This window comes from Phaseolus vulgaris, chromosome 7 (assembly GCF_051622355.1).
Source record: "Phaseolus vulgaris cultivar YP4 chromosome 7, ASM5162235v1, whole genome shotgun sequence".
Classification (NCBI taxonomy): domain Eukaryota; kingdom Viridiplantae; phylum Streptophyta; class Magnoliopsida; order Fabales; family Fabaceae; genus Phaseolus; species Phaseolus vulgaris.
Window position 1 is genome coordinate 27,909,899 of NC_143504.1, and position 18,472 is coordinate 27,928,370.

At 33.6% G+C, this 18,472-nt stretch overlaps 2 protein-coding genes across 3 annotated transcripts; both read left to right on the forward strand.

The window, feature by feature from the left end:
* The first annotated feature begins 2,840 nt into the window (after window positions 1–2,840).
* On the forward strand, window positions 2,841–12,329 carry SEC (Tetratricopeptide repeat (TPR)-like superfamily protein). The gene is made up of 28 exons (XM_068620035.2): window positions 2,841–3,501; window positions 3,940–4,085; window positions 4,212–4,310; window positions 4,421–4,471; window positions 4,884–5,000; window positions 5,140–5,196; window positions 5,944–6,063; window positions 6,360–6,422; window positions 6,502–6,580; window positions 7,298–7,407; window positions 7,503–7,556; window positions 7,649–7,716; window positions 7,806–7,908; window positions 8,102–8,304; window positions 8,621–8,717; window positions 9,266–9,337; window positions 9,447–9,523; window positions 9,622–9,738; window positions 9,830–9,914; window positions 10,014–10,181; window positions 10,317–10,427; window positions 10,521–10,607; window positions 10,713–10,840; window positions 10,977–11,059; window positions 11,185–11,290; window positions 11,424–11,570; window positions 11,745–11,865; window positions 11,953–12,329. Exons 1-28 carry the CDS (start codon window positions 3,315–3,317, stop codon window positions 12,064–12,066), a joined length of 2,970 nt encoding a protein of 989 aa, XP_068476136.2. The 5' UTR covers window positions 2,841–3,314; the 3' UTR covers window positions 12,067–12,329.
* A 2,320-nt stretch (window positions 12,330–14,649) lies between these two features.
* LOC137816876 (germin-like protein subfamily 1 member 13) lies at window positions 14,650–15,779 on the forward strand. Of its 2 annotated transcripts, none has more exons than XM_068620036.1 (2): window positions 14,650–14,932; window positions 15,029–15,779. In XM_068620036.1, the coding sequence occupies exons 1-2, from the start codon at window positions 14,803–14,805 to the stop codon at window positions 15,583–15,585; spliced, it is 687 nt and encodes a 228-aa protein (XP_068476137.1). In that variant the 5' UTR covers window positions 14,650–14,802; the 3' UTR covers window positions 15,586–15,779. The 2 variants fall into 2 exon arrangements, with proteins under 2 accessions (XP_068476137.1, XP_068476138.1); XM_068620037.1 differs by having other exon boundaries at window positions 14,698–14,920.
* Window positions 15,780–18,472: the final 2,693 nt, after the last annotated feature.

Here is an 18,472-nt window from a genome sequence, read left to right on the forward strand (position 1 = left end):
TCGGTAAGATTGACTTTAATATTAATTATTAAATCAAGCGACTATTAGATTAAATTATATCTATATAACTAAAGTATAACTCTTTCTATTAAACAACTTAAGAATTTAAATTCATAATTTAATTATAACTTAACTTACTTGATATTAAGAAATTTGATTATGACTTAACTTACTTGATATTAAGAGATAATTTATGTTATTTACAATAATTTTATTATTTTATTTTTATTATTAATACATAATTATTGTTTTGTTATTATTATTACCGACCATTATCATTGATTCCACTAGAATTCCATATTGTTATCTATTTTTTATGTCTTTAGATATATTTTTAATATATTTTAAAATATAAAAATTCATATAAATTAGAAAGCAACAAATCAATAGAGAATCTAGCTTATTATTAAACTAAGTAATTTAAGTTTGATGAATAATTCGTATTAATATTATAGTTATACATAAGTAATAATGGTTTTCATCAAATTATCAAACTTTCATAATTAAAAAAAAAAAACGTGTAGATGTATAGATGTACACAAATACTTAATTTGAACTTTTTAATATAAATAGTTTTAAATTGTGACTTAACTACAAAATTACTCATTTAAATTCTAATATCGTTTATAAACATTTAAACTGAATGAAGTACTGATAACTCACAATAAGAATAATTTTATTGAAATGATATTTTGTCTCGAAAGAAAGGAAATATGCAGATTATTCATTTATTATTATAATTACTGACAACGTCATTTTACATAGGAAATAGTAAGTAAATACACTAATTTATTCTTGTTTATAATACTTATATATATATATGTGTATATTAAAATTATGATTAAGATTAAGATTAAATAAGATAAGATAAAATAAAAAGCAACAACATTATGACACATACAATTTAGTAACAAGGTGTTCCGAGATGCTTTGGAATGCTAACAGTAGAAGGAAAAACAGAAGCAAACACTTTTTTGGATCAAAATAGTGTCTTTTATTCCATAAAAAAGGTATCTTAATTAGACGTTTATACAAAGTTCAAATCATGTTAAATAGTCTCAAAACATGATTAAACAACTGACTGTTGAAGAAAAATAATGAATAAAAATAAAGTGGTGTAGAATTAAATTTAAATAAACCAAAGTATCTAACCTTTAACTTTTGATGTAAAGAGAAAAATAAAATATTTGTGCACTTTTAACCATCATTTACATTTTTTTTTCAAAGAAAAAAATTAAAAGCGGGAAAAGAAAACATAAGAACATAAAATGAGAAATAAAAATGTAATAATAAATAAATATATTTAACTTTTTTTTATTTCTATTTATATTATTTATTCAAACAATTTTGACTTTTCCTTCTTTTTCCTTACTTTCTTTCTTCTAATGCCAATAAAACATTTTCATGTATATCTTGATATGATAAAATATTAATTTTTTTATCTTGATATGATAAAATATTTTTTTTTTAAGTTGAAGTTGGAAACTCGAGCTACTATATATTGTTGTAATGTGTAATTTATCTGCATCTTTTACTCATGTATATTATATGCCTTTTCATCTTAATTAACCAATTTAATCATTAAATAATGAATATGATATTAATAGTTCAATTTAGTGTAACATAGAACAATAAAATACATCAATCATAAATTATGAAAACATTCATTTCATATCTATTCTCTTAGATGATTTATCAAGTTTTAAAGAATCTTTGGAACATATTATAAGATGAAATATTTGACTTATTTATGTTTTAAAAACAATATTTTTATTTGTTGAACATTGAATCTCATATCATTTCAACTACAATTATTTTATTATTTTATGTTGGTAAATTTTATCCTAATATATTGAATCTTAAATATAACACATTATTTTTAAAAGGTTAGATTTTTTTTATGAATATTCGATTATTGGTCATCGTTTTCGACTTCTTAGTACAATCTCATAAATGTCATGTATGAATTGAGTAACTACTTTTTAACGCTTAAGTCAATTCAAATTCAATTTGTAAATATAAATTATATTTTTTTATATATATTAATTAACTAAAGATATTCTTTTATTTATATTAATTGTATTGGATTTATAATGATAGAAAGAAATAGATTAAATTCAATATAACTCAATAATATCTTAATTATGATTTATGATATTTCATTATATATTATTTATTATTTACTATTCGGTAATACCACTAACTACACTTATCAACAACCAGATGTAGATATAGTGTTAGATAATAGACTATTTAGCATATCTATATTTTATTTTAAAATAAGAAAAATAAGAATAACGTGGAAGAAAGAAATATGTTTTTCTTTATATTCCATAAATTAAATTGAAAGGAATTATTCTTTTCTATATTTAAATATTTAATCACTTTTTTTGTGTGTGTTTCACTTCAAATTCTTCTATCTTGAGTTTCATGTATTTTATTTTTTATTTCATTCTCATTATGATATGATAGGAAAATTTATACTAAATTGACAAATGATTAATGTTAATGTACATATTTTTATTTATTTTTCCTATACAGAGAAGTGTGTTAGCTTTGTGAGAAATTGAAGAAAAATGTAGAAGAAAATAAATAGAAAACAATGCTACTAATCGTATATGTTCGAAAACATCACATTAATTATGTTTTGAAAGGTAGTTTATGATGTTAGAACATGATGAAATAATTTCTGCATAAACTCATTCGCTTCTGTGATGAAATTAACAGACATGTTTCTTTTTACCATGAACTCTGAACACAATATTGATTAATCAAATATTATTTTCCAATAATATTATTTCCATTCATACATATATAAATGTTAATGTCTATCCACAATTAATATTACTCTGTTTGTTATTTAGAAAAAGCAAGGAAAAGTTGTGAAAATGCATCATGGTATGTCGGAGGAAAAATATAAAAGAATTATTACATAATAGAATTATTACATAACAATAAATACGAGCACTTACGTGTCGAAGAATAATGAAATCTGCCTTTACCAACGGTGGCCTTCATTTGCTGTCTCACATCAACGTCCCAGATCAGTCCACAGAGAGATCCTCATCACCTATTAAACACTTCTCCGCCGTGTCATCATTTCCACTTTCAACAGGAACGAAGCCCCGAGAAGAGAGAAAGAAGAAGAAATACTCGAGAAATTTCTCACATAGGGTTGGATTTTTCGAGCAATCTTCTTTCTCCGCCACTTCATCTCAAGCGATCTCGTTCTGATCCCACTCTTTTTCATGATCGTCTTCTACGGTGACCTCTGATTCGACTCATCGTTTTCGCCGTCTCTCTACGCCGGAACCATGATCTCCGTGCAGGGAGACCACCACCACCCCAGCCGCCACCACTACCACCACCAGCCGCAGCTTCCTGGTCCCGCCGACACTTCTCGCCCGCAGTTCACCGGGGATCACGTCGAGCCCTTCTCCGTCAAGCAGGAGCCCGCGTCGCTCACTCTTTTACCGTTACGCGGTCATGATTCTACCGAAGGTTTGTTGAATTTTAATTATTTATTTAATCTCTATTCACTCCCTATCCAGCTCGTTATTGATTTTGTTTTGACACTTTTTACCCCGTCTTGCACTATGTTTTGGGTTTGTATTTTTGCTTCCGTGCTTCATTTTCATGGTTGTTATTGATGTAGTTAATTCAGCTGGAATCGGATTCTTCAGGAGGTTTTACACTTGTACATTTGATTTTTGTTCTCGCTTTATCTACATCATCATTAGGGGTTTGATAGTGGACTTATAATAGGGAGTAGTTTGTATTGTATTTTTCAATGTTTTATTTCCTTTGTTGTTGCCATTTCGTTTTTTAGTTGGTAATTGTGAGTGCTTGGAGAAAAGTCACAAGTTTTACTATTGAATCGCTTCCATGCTTCCGTGAAATATTTTGTCTGATTATTTGGAAAAATTCACCTTGACGCAGTCGAAGAAGATATGCACTTATCTCTTGCACATCAAATGTACAAGAGTGGCAATTATAAGCAAGCCCTAGAACACAGCAATACTGTCTACGAGAGAAATCCGCTCCGTACTGACAACTTACTATTGCTGGGTGCAATTTATTATCAGGTTTGTTCTTCTTGCATTGTCGTTCCGTTGTCTGTCATTTGTTGGATGATTTTTTTATAATTCTCGGTGCTGATTTCTTGTTCCTTTTGTACTGCATTCTGAACTAATGCTACTATTTGCCCGCAGTTGCATGATTTTGATATGTGTGTTGCAAAAAATGAAGAAGCACTGAGGATTGAGCCGCACTTTGCTGAGTGTTACGGTAACATGGCTAATGCCTGGAAGGTAAGTAAGCTAATCCATGATTACGGTGATGGAATTCTCTATACTACTCTGTCTGCAGTTGGCAGATTTCATGCTTTTTCCAGAATAAACAGAGCTTCATTTTTGTGCAGGAGAAAGGAAACATTGACCTTGCAATTCGCTACTATTTGATTGCAATTGAGGTCTGCATGCAATTCTCGACTAATAACTATAGTTTGTATTGTTTTGACCTTATAATTCGCTACTATTTGATTGCAATTCAGGTCTGCATGCAATTCTTGGCTAATAACTATACTTTGTATTGTTTTGTTTTGTTTTTATTACGAATTTACGACCTCAATTGTGGTAGTTCTGTACCCGTGTTTCTTAATAAAATCCCCGTCATTTTTGTTCAGCAACTAGAAATCAGATTTTTGGTAGTGACATATCTTATATTAATACAATTGATTATTTTTGGCTTGCTACCTTAATTTTATATATTTTTTTTGTTAAAGACAATCATTGTAATAGTTTAGTATTCCCCCCCTCATTTGATGCCATTGTTCCTTACGATTAGTTTTTTTAACCAGTTGCCTCTTGATTTTGTTGTTGTAGCTCCGTCCCAATTTTGCTGATGCATGGTCAAATCTAGCTAGTGCATACATGCGAAAAGGAAGACTCAGTGAAGCAGCGCAGTGCTGTCGTCAAGCACTTGCTATAAATCCTTTAATGGTATTTTTTGCCTTTTTTGATGTTCAGTAGCTTTTCATGCTAAGTAGTTATTTAGAAAGCATAGAGTTTAACCTTTTACTCTTTCCTTCTGCACTGTTTTATCATGTGGTTTATGTGATTGCTTTCTTTTGCACTACAGGTTGATGCCCATAGCAACTTGGGTAATTTAATGAAAGCTCAAGGCTTGGTGCAAGAAGTAAGTCCTAACATTGGATATTATTTAAATAGTGTTCTTGAGTTTTGAGGTTTTCTACAACCAATTGGTTTATGAACTATCACTTCATATCTCATAGGAGATAAAGTCTTTTCTTGATCCACAGTGGAACATATTTGAAATTGGATATATTGTACCACTTCCTTCCAATTTGTAGCAAGTGCAGTTTCTCTCTAAAGAGAAATTGAGCTTCCTAGTTTTAGATGATACCCTACTTGATTACAAAGTATCAGTGATTCGCGATCTCGTTGGATTAGTCTGAGAGATTTGATTTTTTAAGACCTCTTCTGCCACTATACCAGTTACCCAGGTCTGGGTGTACCGCATCCACATCTTACTGTCAAAGCTATTGTAGTTTCTTTACCCTAATATTTCTTCTTGGTTAGGTGATTATCTACTGGATTCCCTAGAAAGGGTGACAGCATTGGTTATTATTCGGGTCATCATCATCTTCCATTTTCTGTCTAGCCAGATAAAATTAGTAAAAATAGCTGTGTGCTGGCCTGGAAGCATGGAACGCTCCTTCAATGCTTAGTATTTTGTACCCTAAATCTTTTTTTTTTCATTTTAGATACTGATTTAAATAATTCGTGCGTGGAACTGTGTTCAAATCCACGGTTCTATACAGATATCAAGTTGTTGTCTTCAAGCGTCCGACTCAGATGATGGTTCTTGTTGTAACTTCCATCTCCAAGACTGCAAATAGTCAGAATCTAACATTTTTTGCAGGCCTACAGTTGTTATCTTGAGGCATTGGGCATTCAACCCACCTTTGCTATTGCATGGTCAAATCTTGCTGGTCTGTTCATGGAGTCTGGTGATTTCAACAGAGCCGTTGAGTATTACAAGGTATGTCTCTTTTCTACATTTCTTGTGGAATTCTTGAACTCTTGATAGAAGTTAGTGGAGCATATATTGTCTTATTAATTTTGTTGAGTTTGCTTGTGATGCTTCATTTCTCATCATTAAATGGTGCTTACTTACTGGAAGTTTTGCTATATCATAGATACGCTCTGTGCTTTTATCTTTTTTAAATTTGTGTTTTTTTGCTTAATGCTCGTGAGGTTCTGATGTATTTACATTTAGAATTGCCTCTGATGCTTCCCAGACATTTCTGTCACTATAATTTATATGTTCTTTTTCAGGAAGCAGTTAAATTAAAACCTTCCTTCCCTGATGCATATCTGAACCTTGGGAATGTCTACAAGGTATGGTCTTAAGCATGATTGGTTGAATTGGATTAGTACTTGTTGGAACTTGAAAATTTTCTTTTTTTCCCTATATCAGGCTTTAGGGATGTCTCAAGAAGCTATTGCATGTTATCAACATGCTCTTCAGACACGGCCAAAGTATGCCATGGCTTATGGTGGGTTCTGTGTTTTTTCTCTCTACTGTTTGCTGCTAATTTATTTTCTTTGTACAACATCACTGGAAAGACTTTTGATATAATGAAGATCTAAAACACTTCTCATTTTCGTTCTTTTAAAAGTCTGATTTTGATCTTCTGAGTGTTAATATGCGGTAGCCTTGATTCCAAAGGGTTTGTTTTGGTGCTGCAACCAGATGTTATATAAAATCAATCAATTCTTTAGAGTCTTATAATCAGTTGTATAACCATTACACAACTGGAATACTTATCTGATGGACTATCTATTTCTAAAATCAATATCAATAATTTGTTGTGAACGATCATTGATGTATTGTAGCATAACTGATTTATATATTTTGCTGTTTATGGAAAATAACAATTCCAAAATTATAGGACAGTGAATAGATGATTGTCCCACACGCAGATAGATATCTATTTTACCAACGGCATATCTATTTCTAAAATCAATATCAATAATTTGTTGTGAACGATCATTGATGTATTGTAGCATAACTGATTTATATATTTTGCTGTTTATGGAAAATAACAATTCCAAAATTATAGGACAGTGAATAGATGATTGTCCCACACGCAGATAGATATCTATTTTACCAACGGCATATCCAAATTTCCTTTTGTTTAGTCAAATTATGTGGCTTTACAATTTCTGGTAAAAGTATCTGACTTACACTAATAACTTCAATTGGTGCACAGGTAACCTGGCCAGTATATATTATGAGCAGGGTCAACTGGACATGGCAATTCTGCACTACAAGCAAGCTATTGCATGTGACCCTCGATTTTTGGAAGCTTACAATAACTTGGTTGGATTCTTCTTTTGGTCATAGATAGTTTAAAAATGCCGAATGTGCATTTTTTTTATATATATTGTATGGTATTTTATTTGATTTTCTTATAGGGTAATGCTCTAAAAGATGTTGGTAGAGTGGAGGAAGCAATCCAGTGCTATAATGTATTTTTTTCTTATCTTGTTACCTCTCATTACATAATATATAATATTTTTCTAAAATCCTTACTCAATGTACTTTATTTTGTGGGATGTAGCAATGTCTTACATTACAGCCTAACCACCCACAAGCATTGACCAATCTTGGAAATATATATATGGAATGGTATGTGATCCCCCTGTATCGTACTAATGGTAGTAATTTTGGTGTTACATGTTAGAATGATTTTTCTTGGTTAAAATTCTGTGATGCAGGAACATGGTGGCTGCTGCTGCTTCATATTATAAAGCTACACTGAATGTAACAACTGGATTGTCTGCTCCTTATAACAACCTTGCCATAATCTATAAACAGCAGGTAATGCATATGTGAAATATAGTCCATGCATGCATACTTGTATGAGTAATTATTAACACATAGTTGGGCTAGATCATGCTTGATAAAACATTGGGGGAACAGTAAGTATCAGAATTCAGAAGCTTCTGCAAAATCATTGTTTATGACTATACCAGTTCTGGCAGTTTTTTCATTCAAAGACAAATTATTGTAGGGGAATTATTTGGATGCCATATCATGCTACAACGAGGTCCTCCGCATTGATCCCTTGGCAGCTGATGGGCTAGTAAATAGAGGCAATACATACAAGGAGATTGGCAGAGTTACTGATGCTATCCAGGATTATATACGTGCCATTGCTGTCAGGCCTACCATGGCTGAAGCACATGCAAATTTGGCTTCTGCTTATAAAGATAGGTAGACTAATTTTTTAGTTTTGCTTTCATGGTGATGAAGCCAGCAGTATAGTACTCTTATATTGAGAAAATAAGGCAAATTACATTCTTAGAACCACGATCTTAAAGTTATAATATCTTTTAGTCGCATTGAAATTGAACCTGGAACTTACATTGTTTAGGGATTATTTTTCTTATTCCTTTTTTACTCCAGTTGGATGTGTTACTAGTTATAAGTTTCTTCTTGTGCTGTCTAGACTTTATATCCTTCCATTGCCCATGCAGAACCTGTCTGTGCATAGCTATAAGCTAATCTAAATTATGTCACCCCATTTCAGTTTACATGTAGAGGCTGCTGTAAAGAGCTATAAGCAGGCTTTGATTCTACGTCCCGACTTCCCCGAAGCAACTTGCAATCTTCTACACACACTTCAGGTTTTGTTCATTCATTATTATAATATGCATTATTTTCAGCAAGTTTGTCAGAGCATCTTTTGATATAATCCTGTCGCAGATGCCTTTCATTATTACTTTTCCTGTCCCAATGCAACTTCCATATTAAGTGGCTATTTAATTGATTGGCTTCTGATAGATTATGTTGGTCAGATCATGTGGTTGGAATGAATATTAAAAGTAGTATTACCTCCTGTATGTTACCTGATTGGACTCTTTTTTGGTTTTGGATGATCTTTTCAGTATAATTGATTGGACTCATAATTTATATGATGCGCTGTATGTTGTAATGCAGCAATGTTGTTTCTTGTTGTGATATCACTCTAGTACCTTTCCCTCGAGCCAAAAAGGAACTAAGATGTTTATCCTGTCTTGTGATGTGTGTATTTAAATGCCATTGCTCTGTTGTCTGCTTTTCACAATTCTTTACTCTGCTAGTTCATGAGCATATGTTGGTAGTAGTATTAAATTTTTTAATGTAGTATGTAATTTCATTTGGCAATCAGTATAATATTTTTATCATATTGCAGTGTGTCTGCTGTTGGGAGGATCGTGATAAAATGTTCAAGGAGGTTGAAGAGATAATCAGGAAGCAGATTAATGTCAGGAGCAGTCAATGCTCTGTTTTACTTGATCTTCTATTAATATAATAATATGATACACGAATACTTGTTTGAGTATCCTTCAATTATTATTCTTTCTGTTCTTCAGATGTCCGTTCTTCCTAGTGTCCAGCCTTTCCATGCCATAGCATATCCACTTGACCCAATGCTTGCTCTGGAAATTAGGTATGAATATTACTGTTCACAGGAGGCACAACCAATTAAAAAATATCAAGTGCTCTATTCAGCGTATATAGTATGTCCTTCCCTTTCTCTCTTTGCAGCCGTAAATATGCTGCACACTGCTCTGTAATTGCATCTCGTTTTGCACTTCCTGCATTCACCCATCCCGCTCCTATTCCAATCAAGCGGGATGGAGGATATGAAAGACTGAGGCTTGGGTATGTCATCATTATGTAGCTAAATTTCCTGTTCTGTGTACCAAAATGTTTTTTGTTTTATATTTAAGTAAGGGAAACATGTGGGTTGCAGGTATGTGAGTAGTGACTTCGGGAATCACCCCTTGTCACATCTCATGGGATCTGTTTTTGGTATGCACAACAAGAAGAATGTTGAGGTATTTAATGTGGTTTTGTTCAGCCTATTTGTCTTTTATGTTTTATTCCTTCTGTTCTCGATGTATTATGTATCTATCTGTGTATCTCTATATATACAGGTATTCTGCTATGCATTGAGTGCAAATGATGGTACTGAATGGAGGCAACGTATTCAGTCTGAAGCAGAGCACTTTGTGGATGTGTCTGCCATGTCATCTGATTCAATAGCAAAATTGATCAACGAGGATAAGATACATATCCTTGTCAACCTCAATGGTTATACAAAGGTAGGGAGTAGTTATTGTCTGAACTTTGTTTTAAAGTATTCAAACCATAGTACAAATTGTTATTTCGTAGTTGACTTTATTTTATTTTTTTACTAGTAGTTTTTTGACTGACCTTTTTTTCTCGTTATTTTTCAGGGTGCCAGAAATGAGATATTTGCTATGCAACCTGCACCAATTCAAGTTTCATATATGGGATTCCCTGGAACAACCGGGGCTACTTACATAGATTACTTGGTCACTGATGAGGTGAGATAGATATTACATAAAAAAGAGTAAACGAGTTTTTACCAACTCATTCATATTACATGCATCCTTATTTCGTATTATTTCTTTTTGCAGTTTGTTTCTCCACTACGATATGCACACATTTATTCTGAGAAGATTGTCCATCTCCCGCATTGCTACTTTGTAAATGATTATAAACAGGTTATTTTTTACTGACATTTAATGTAGAACTTTGTTTTAATTTAATTATGTGTTTTTGTATGCATGGCATTGAGTGTCCTTGTCCTGTATGTTTTCTTTATTCAGAAAAATCAGGATGTGTTAAATCCAAACTGCCCGCACAAACGATCTGACTATGGTCTACCAGAGGACAAATTTATATTTGCATGCTTCAATCAACTTTACAAAATGGATCCTGAAATATTTAATACATGGTAATGTCAGGATGCTCTCTATTATTTCTTTATATGAAATATTATAACCCTCTATTATATTCCATTCTTGTCTCCTATTTTTCCAAACTTTTTCATCTTATTCTTTTCATGTCTGACAATGCTTGTATTATTTTAGGTGTAATATTCTTAAACGGGTACCCAACAGTGCACTGTGGCTCCTGAGATTTCCAGCAGCTGGAGAAATGAGACTGAGAGCATGTATGTGTTCTCGTACTTATACCTTTTAGAATTTGATCAATTAGATCTGAATGGGCGGATGCTTCTCAATTTTTTTTTATCTTATATTATATTGTATTTTTTTTTAATTCGTGGACCACTTTCAGATGCTGCTGCACAAGGGGTACAGCCAGATCAAATTATTTTTACAGATGTTGCAATGAAGAACGAACACATCAGACGGAGTTCTTTAGCTGATTTATTCCTTGACACGTAATTACTGACCCGCGTTTTTGTGTCTATCTTCATTTTCCTATTTGCAACCCTTACTGTTATACACTTGCAGTTGTTTGTGTACATTGTTCTTCTATTCTTCGTCTTATATGTGTGAATTGTACACTTTTAGGCCTTTATGCAATGCACATACAACAGGAACAGATATACTGTGGGCAGGTTTGCCGATGGTTACTCTGCCTCTGGAGAAAATGGCTACTAGGGTTGCCGGGTCACTCTGCCTTGCCACTGGACTGGGGGAGGAGATGATTGTGAGCAGGTCAGCACTTTCAAGTTTGTTTTTCTGTTCAGGGTGCTCTTGCCAGACTTTCCTGGCTTTTCAATATCACGTTTTCCTCAACTTTTCAGAGGATTAGGCAGTGCCAATATGCTTATGCCTCTTGACAATTATTTTTGTTAACCTGCTTTCCAACTTCTGTGGAACCGTGTGTAGCATGAAAGAGTATGAAGAAAGAGCAGTATCCTTGGCTCTGAATCGGCCGAAGCTTCAAGCTCTTACTTCTAAGCTTAAAGCTGTACGCATGACATGCCCTCTGTTTGACACAGCCCGCTGGGTGAGTGGAGATTATGTTGACTACACACAATCTATATGGTATTTTTATTTTCTGTACGGTTCTTTAAGTTGATCTTGAATCTTACAGGTGAGGAATCTTGAGAGATCATATTTTAGAATGTGGAATCTGCATTGCTCTGGTCAACGCCCACAGCATTTCAAGGTCACTGAAAATGATCTCGAATGCCCTTATGACAGATAGATATAGGAATTAGACGGGAATGTAGATAAGAAAATTTAAGAGAAAGTCGTATAGAAGCTACCCACATTGTTGAGACGTAGTTACTCAAATATATTGTGGGTTATTTAGTTACTCAGTGATGATGTATTACCTTGTATTTGTAAAAGCGAAATTTGTGACATACTACTTACTGTTTACCTTGTAGTAGTAAAGATTCTAAGAGAGTAAAACAATGTTACTTATTTTTTTTATAACAAAATGTTTGGCTTTGGAGTTCTGCCTTATGTATCTGTGTGGTTACGATGGATTTGGATGAGGAATTTGGTATATATTTAATTTTCGAGTGATTTCAAATGTCATTAATAAAAGTGAATTGTTTGGACATGGGATTTATACAAGTTTTGAAACATGAAATTCTGATATTTTTTTAAGTAAAGTGAACATCTTTTAATGGAAAATGAAATTATTTTATCGGATTCTTGTTTGAAATTGGAATTTCATTGGAGCTGTGAGTTCTCTCTTGTAGTCCTTATATTTTGGATACACGATAATAATACAGTAAAATAGTGCAGTATTTTAGAAGTACTTGATTATTTAAATTATAGTTTACATAATTTTATTTAGTACATACATACAGATCAACTGGCTGGAAAATAATTCTCAGCATAGCAATGGTAGGGTTGGGCTTTGGTTGAATTTGAAGGCTGCTTCTTCCTGCATCTCATGACTGGTTGGACTGTTTCTTCCTGCACCTCCATACACAACATGAAAATACATTTTTATTTTCATCCTTCTTGTGTCACTCCTATAGAATAACTTTCGGATTATGAAATCCAGAAATGCATTTGAAAAAAGACTTCTGGATTATATAATCCGAAAGTTAAAAAAGACTTTCAGATTATGTAATTCAAAAAGTAATCATGTATATGAAAAAAGCCTTTCAGATTATCTGGAAACTAATTACAAATTTAAAAAATGACTTCCGGATTATGTAATCCAGAATATTACAGAAGGACATTTTTGGAAATATGAAAAAAGACTTCCGGATTATCCAGAAGCTAATTACAAATTTGAAAAATGACTTCCGGATTATGTAATCCAGAATATTACAGAGGGATATTTTTGAAAATATGAAAATCTATGGAGGTGAGAGAAGAAGGTATGGAGGTGCAGGAAGAAGCAGCCTCTGCACTAACCCATTCACATATATGGCCCAAAAGCATTTGTCGCTTCATGGATTCAAGGTTCGTACTTTACCTTTTCATGTTCTTAAATTCTAACTCTCCCAGACGCTATAACTACAGTTATTTAGAATCGTCATTGCCACTATCCATCCCTCCATCATTACCTCCATTATCTTCATCTTCATCTTAATTTTTCAAAAAGATAACTATGTCATGTTTATATTATCATCATTAAGTTATATATTGAGTACACATAAAATACTAAAGAAGATAAGGCTACACATTATAGACATTTTGCATTAGTCCATCCAATACTTATTCTATCAAACATCATACAGTAAGAAAAAATATTTGCCTAGGTTCTATTTCTCCATAATATATTATTATATGCACATTTTGTTTGTCGAACTATGGACTGCTTAAGATATTAATAATGTGTACATTTGTTGCAAAAGAATAAAGATAAATAAAAAGTGTCATAAATTATTTCATATTACAATGGCTAAACTACAAAATAAAAAATATTTTATTAAAATATGAGTTTATGAGAGAAGGTGGTGTCAAAGTAACATTTTCAGGGTTTGAGAACGATCACAATCTTTCCATTGGAAGTTTCGTAAACTAAATTATAATTAGTTTTAGAGTCATTGTCATGAAACTTCTTAATTACCTGCTTTATAACAACTCTTCTTTTCGGTACAAGTCCTATCGTATATGTTAATATACGTTAACTTCATTTTTTTCTCGAGTATGGGTAGAAAAAAGAAATAGACTGGAACAGTAGTCAAAGAGAAGGGACATGATAAATGTTTTGGTGAAAAATGAAAAATCTATAAAATGAACAGAAAAATAAAGTAAAAGTATGGTAATAATTACTCGTTGTACAAAATCTGATATCTTTCTTGGGTAGGAAGTAGGAACCATTCATTTAGGTCGCTTGTGTGAGTGAGTCATTTGAAATCTCTGGGTAGTGTAAGAAAATTAACGAATCAAGGAAGCAACTAATTAGTTCCTTGCACGGATAGAGATCAGAGACTTTGGGAGAAGATAAGTTAATGAAAATTTTGCCTTAAAATATTTCCATTATCCTCCACTTAGTAACACGAAGGACCAATTAAAGACTGGAAAATAAAAAAATAAAAGCAATGAGGTCTAGCACTAGTTACGGTGGTTTACACGTTCTAGAAATGCTCAGAAAATTTTAGCCGCCGGTTCTCAAAACTAACAACTCCGAGTCCTACTTCACCAGCTCCCATTAGAAAACTAATATTTCAAGCACAGATAGTGGATACGTACAGTGTCGATTGTACAAGGCAATACTGAATTTGTCATGACGTTGTTGTGGAGGAGAATATTAATCTAGTATTTTCTCTTTTTTGCTCATGACCTAATCCAAGATATTTGACGAACCAGTAGTCATTAAGAATGTTTCAACCATCAAATAGTTAACTAATTCTGGAATCGGTGACATATGCATCAATGGCCTCGTCCTATAAATAGCTAGCTTCCCATACAACACAATCAACTCTCACAAACACTCTCTTACATACTTACAAAGTAGCTAGGAACAAAAATGAAGGTTGTTCAGTTCCTTGTTGTGCTATTGGCTTTGGCATCCTCCGTTGCCTTTGCTTATGATCCAAGCCCTCTGCAAGACTTCTGTGTGGCTATCAATGATACCAAAACTGGTGGTATATATGGCGGTATATATATATATATATAGTAATTAGTTTTTCGTGTGAAGAATAATCTGCATGTATATAAAAGTTTCTTAATTAGTGATTTGGTTTAATATGCAGTGTTCGTGAATGGAAAATTTTGCAAGGATCCAAAGTTTGCTAATGCTGACGATTTCTTCTTTCGTGGATTGGGAGCCGGTGACACTGCTAACCCAGTAGGCTCAAAGGTGACACCAGTGGCTGTTAATGAAATATTAGGTCTGAACACACTTGGCATATCCTTGGCTCGCATAGACTTTGCACCAAAGGGTTTGAACCCTCCCCACACTCACCCTCGAGGAACAGAGATTCTTGTAGTCTTGGAAGGTACCCTTTACGTTGGCTTTGTAGCATCCAACCAAAACGACAACCGGTTATTCACCAAAGTGTTGAACAAAGGTGATGTATTTGTGTTCCCCATTGGTCTCATCCACTTTCAGCAAAACGTTGGTTATGGAAATGCTGTGGCCATTGCCGGTCTTAGTAGCCAAAACCCGGGTGTTATCACTATTGCAAATGCTGTGTTTGGATCTAAACCTCCTATCTCTGATGAAATTCTCGCCAAAGCGTTTCAAGTTGACAAAAACACTATCGACTACCTTCAGAAGCAATTCTGGTACAATAATAACAAAAGCTAGAGTGGGAACATGAAACACTTTGCTCGGACCATGGGTAAATGATTTTCTAAATGTGTAGCCTTTCATGCAAAAGTCTCCCAAGCAATTACTACAACATTAAATAAAATGCATGTAGCTTATGTCTGTAACACAGTTGTTTTGTGTGGATTTATTGCAAGTCTAATAAAAGACGGTAACGTGGCATCTTTAATATAGTTTACTTGATCTGAAAAATGTTGATCTTTAAAATTCGAAGTCGGTATAGTTTTACTTGTTTGATTCGTGAAGTGGCTGTGTAAACAGCATGTTCTTATTATAAATTAATAAATAAATATTAAGAAAGCATCTATGACAACTTCAAAACATTATAAAAAATCATTGAGAAAAAAAATTAGTTATTATATTAACTAAATTAGATGAAATTAAAACTTAAAATAATTTTTATTATTAATAAAAATTTGTAAAATAATTTTTAAATTACATTAATAAAAATTAGTTGAATAGTGATACAAATTTGTGGACACTAATAGTGATCAAAATGGTGGTGTTCGTTGGCAGTGGTAACAGTGGGGGCGAAAGTGGCATTGGATGGGTGAAGTAATTGGAGAACGAAATTGTAAAGTAGAGTGTTCATAATCTGCATTGGTTGATCTGAATGTAGAGGGAGCCAACTAATATTGTAAAATTAATTAAAATAGGTAGAGAATTATTTTTTATCGGAATTTTTTTTATGATGAATATATTTATTATATATTTGATAGATGAGGCTTTACATAATGATAGATTTTAAGTTGCAAAATAATAGCATGAAAAAATTTTAAACGATCATAATTTTTGATAGAGAAGTCGGATTAAAAAACATAAAAAATGAAAGTTGTTCGAAATTAAGTAAGGAAGCCCATAGCTAATATACAAAGGGGATTGAGTCCACCAAAATTTCAAAAATCTACCAAAATTTTCATTTTTGTTCATATTATTTTGAGTCTCCATGTGCAAACAATGAGAAATAAAGTAAGTCGCAATGACGATAGAGGTGAAGATGAAGAAGTTCACCAAACATCAACCATTTCTAATCATCCTGATTGCTTTAGTGGAGTTTCTTCAAGTACGTATTTAAATAAGAGAGAATTAGAAGTCGCACATTTGCATGTATTACTTAATTGTGAAGAAGTGCAACCATTGATCAAGTAAGTACCTAAGTTGATTTTGACATGCATATTTTAAGCATGTATATAGTAATTAACATAATGTTATGTATACATGTTACAATATTTCAAAAATTTCAAGAAGTAGTAAATTCAAATATCACTCTAAGAGAAATTGAGGCTAGGATTGTGATGAAAATCATCCGGCTTCAAAACTTTCGACTAAGAAGATAGATGGAGATCAAAACTTATTAAAGAGATTGCAAAGTTGTTTTCTTATTCTTAGCCTTGTAAAAATTGCATAGAGTAGTTAGGAAGTATTAAGCCTTGTATTTTAGGCCAAAGTAGAGTAGGGTGTAAATAGAAAAGAAAGTAGAGTGTATAATAGTAAAAGAGGGGTGCAAATAGAAATGTAGACAAGGAAGGCATGAGGCTCCACATCTCATCTCCTAAATGGAGAGGATTTTACTCTAATTAAGGCATGCCACTTGTCACTCTCTCAATGGAAAGGATTTCCACCAATAAGTTGGTGACACTTGTCACACTCTCATTTGAGAGGTTTTGAGAGACTTTCTTCTATAAATAGGAGTCTCTTGTACATGTTTTTTTAACTTTGATTTGAGTAATGAAATGTTGTCTAACTTGAGACACTTTTACTTGTTTAAAGTTCTCTCTAGAGTTGTCTTGCTAAATAATTTTCTAGACTCTTCTTAGTACTGTTGGCCCAACCTCACTCTAGAAAATAAGTGTTGGCCTAACCTCACTTAGATCTCTTCCAAATTTCTACAATTCTTCATGCTTCCACAATAATGCTAATCATCAGTACAAGATATTCAAATTAAAACAATGAAGAAGAAAATCTACAAATGAAGATGCAAGCTAGGAATGCATCAGATTGCTTCCAATTTTCCTACATGTTTTTTTTTTTTATATATGTACCGCCCTGGTGGTCGGGAGTGATGACGTGGCACCCTGCTACAGTATAGGCATGTTTGCAAGGCGCCAGGTTGGCAAGAGGGAAGGAAGTCGGGGGGCTCGTGTAGTCGCCAGTTGTTAAGTTGGCGTGTTCCGACCTCCAGCATATCAGAATCGGCGATCACCAGGTTAAAGATGAAGTCGCCAGATGAAGGAGATCGCCAGAGTGAGCACATCGCCAAAGATGAAGGAGAAGCAGATTGTGAAGGCGGCCGACGAGACCACAGGGAAGGTGTATGAAGACCCCTAACTCGCCAGTTCCAGTAGAGATCGCACTCCCAAGTTAGCTATGCACTGGGCAGTACCATGCATAAGTAACTTAGTCAAAATGAAAGTAGAAGCAGCGCCAAGTCAGGGAGCCTCCAGATGATGGCACGTGTACAGTTGGATGCGAGCCACGTGTCCAAGTCTGTAACTGCCAGGAGAGAGAAAGCTACCAGGTATATAAGAGTTCTTAACAAACTTTCTGAGGTACGCACGTTCAGTTTATACACTTTACGCTTGCGAGTGATAGAGCTGACTGTGAGAGAGGATTTGCACGGTTCTTGTTCTCTTAGTATTTGGTGATACCGTCACTGACTTGAGCGTTGGAGTGCGATCGGCCGCAGCGGCGCCGTACTGTTTCTTTGCAGGTTCTTGAGGTAGATCCCGAAGAGGAACGGAGGTGAGAAGCGGTGCGCACGTCGATCCTTTGACGAGGCAGTTTCCAGCGTTCCGGTCAACAGGCAGGATCATCAGGCGCCCACCGTGGGGCCGTGTAAAACTTGCTCCCATCCACAGCGTGAGTT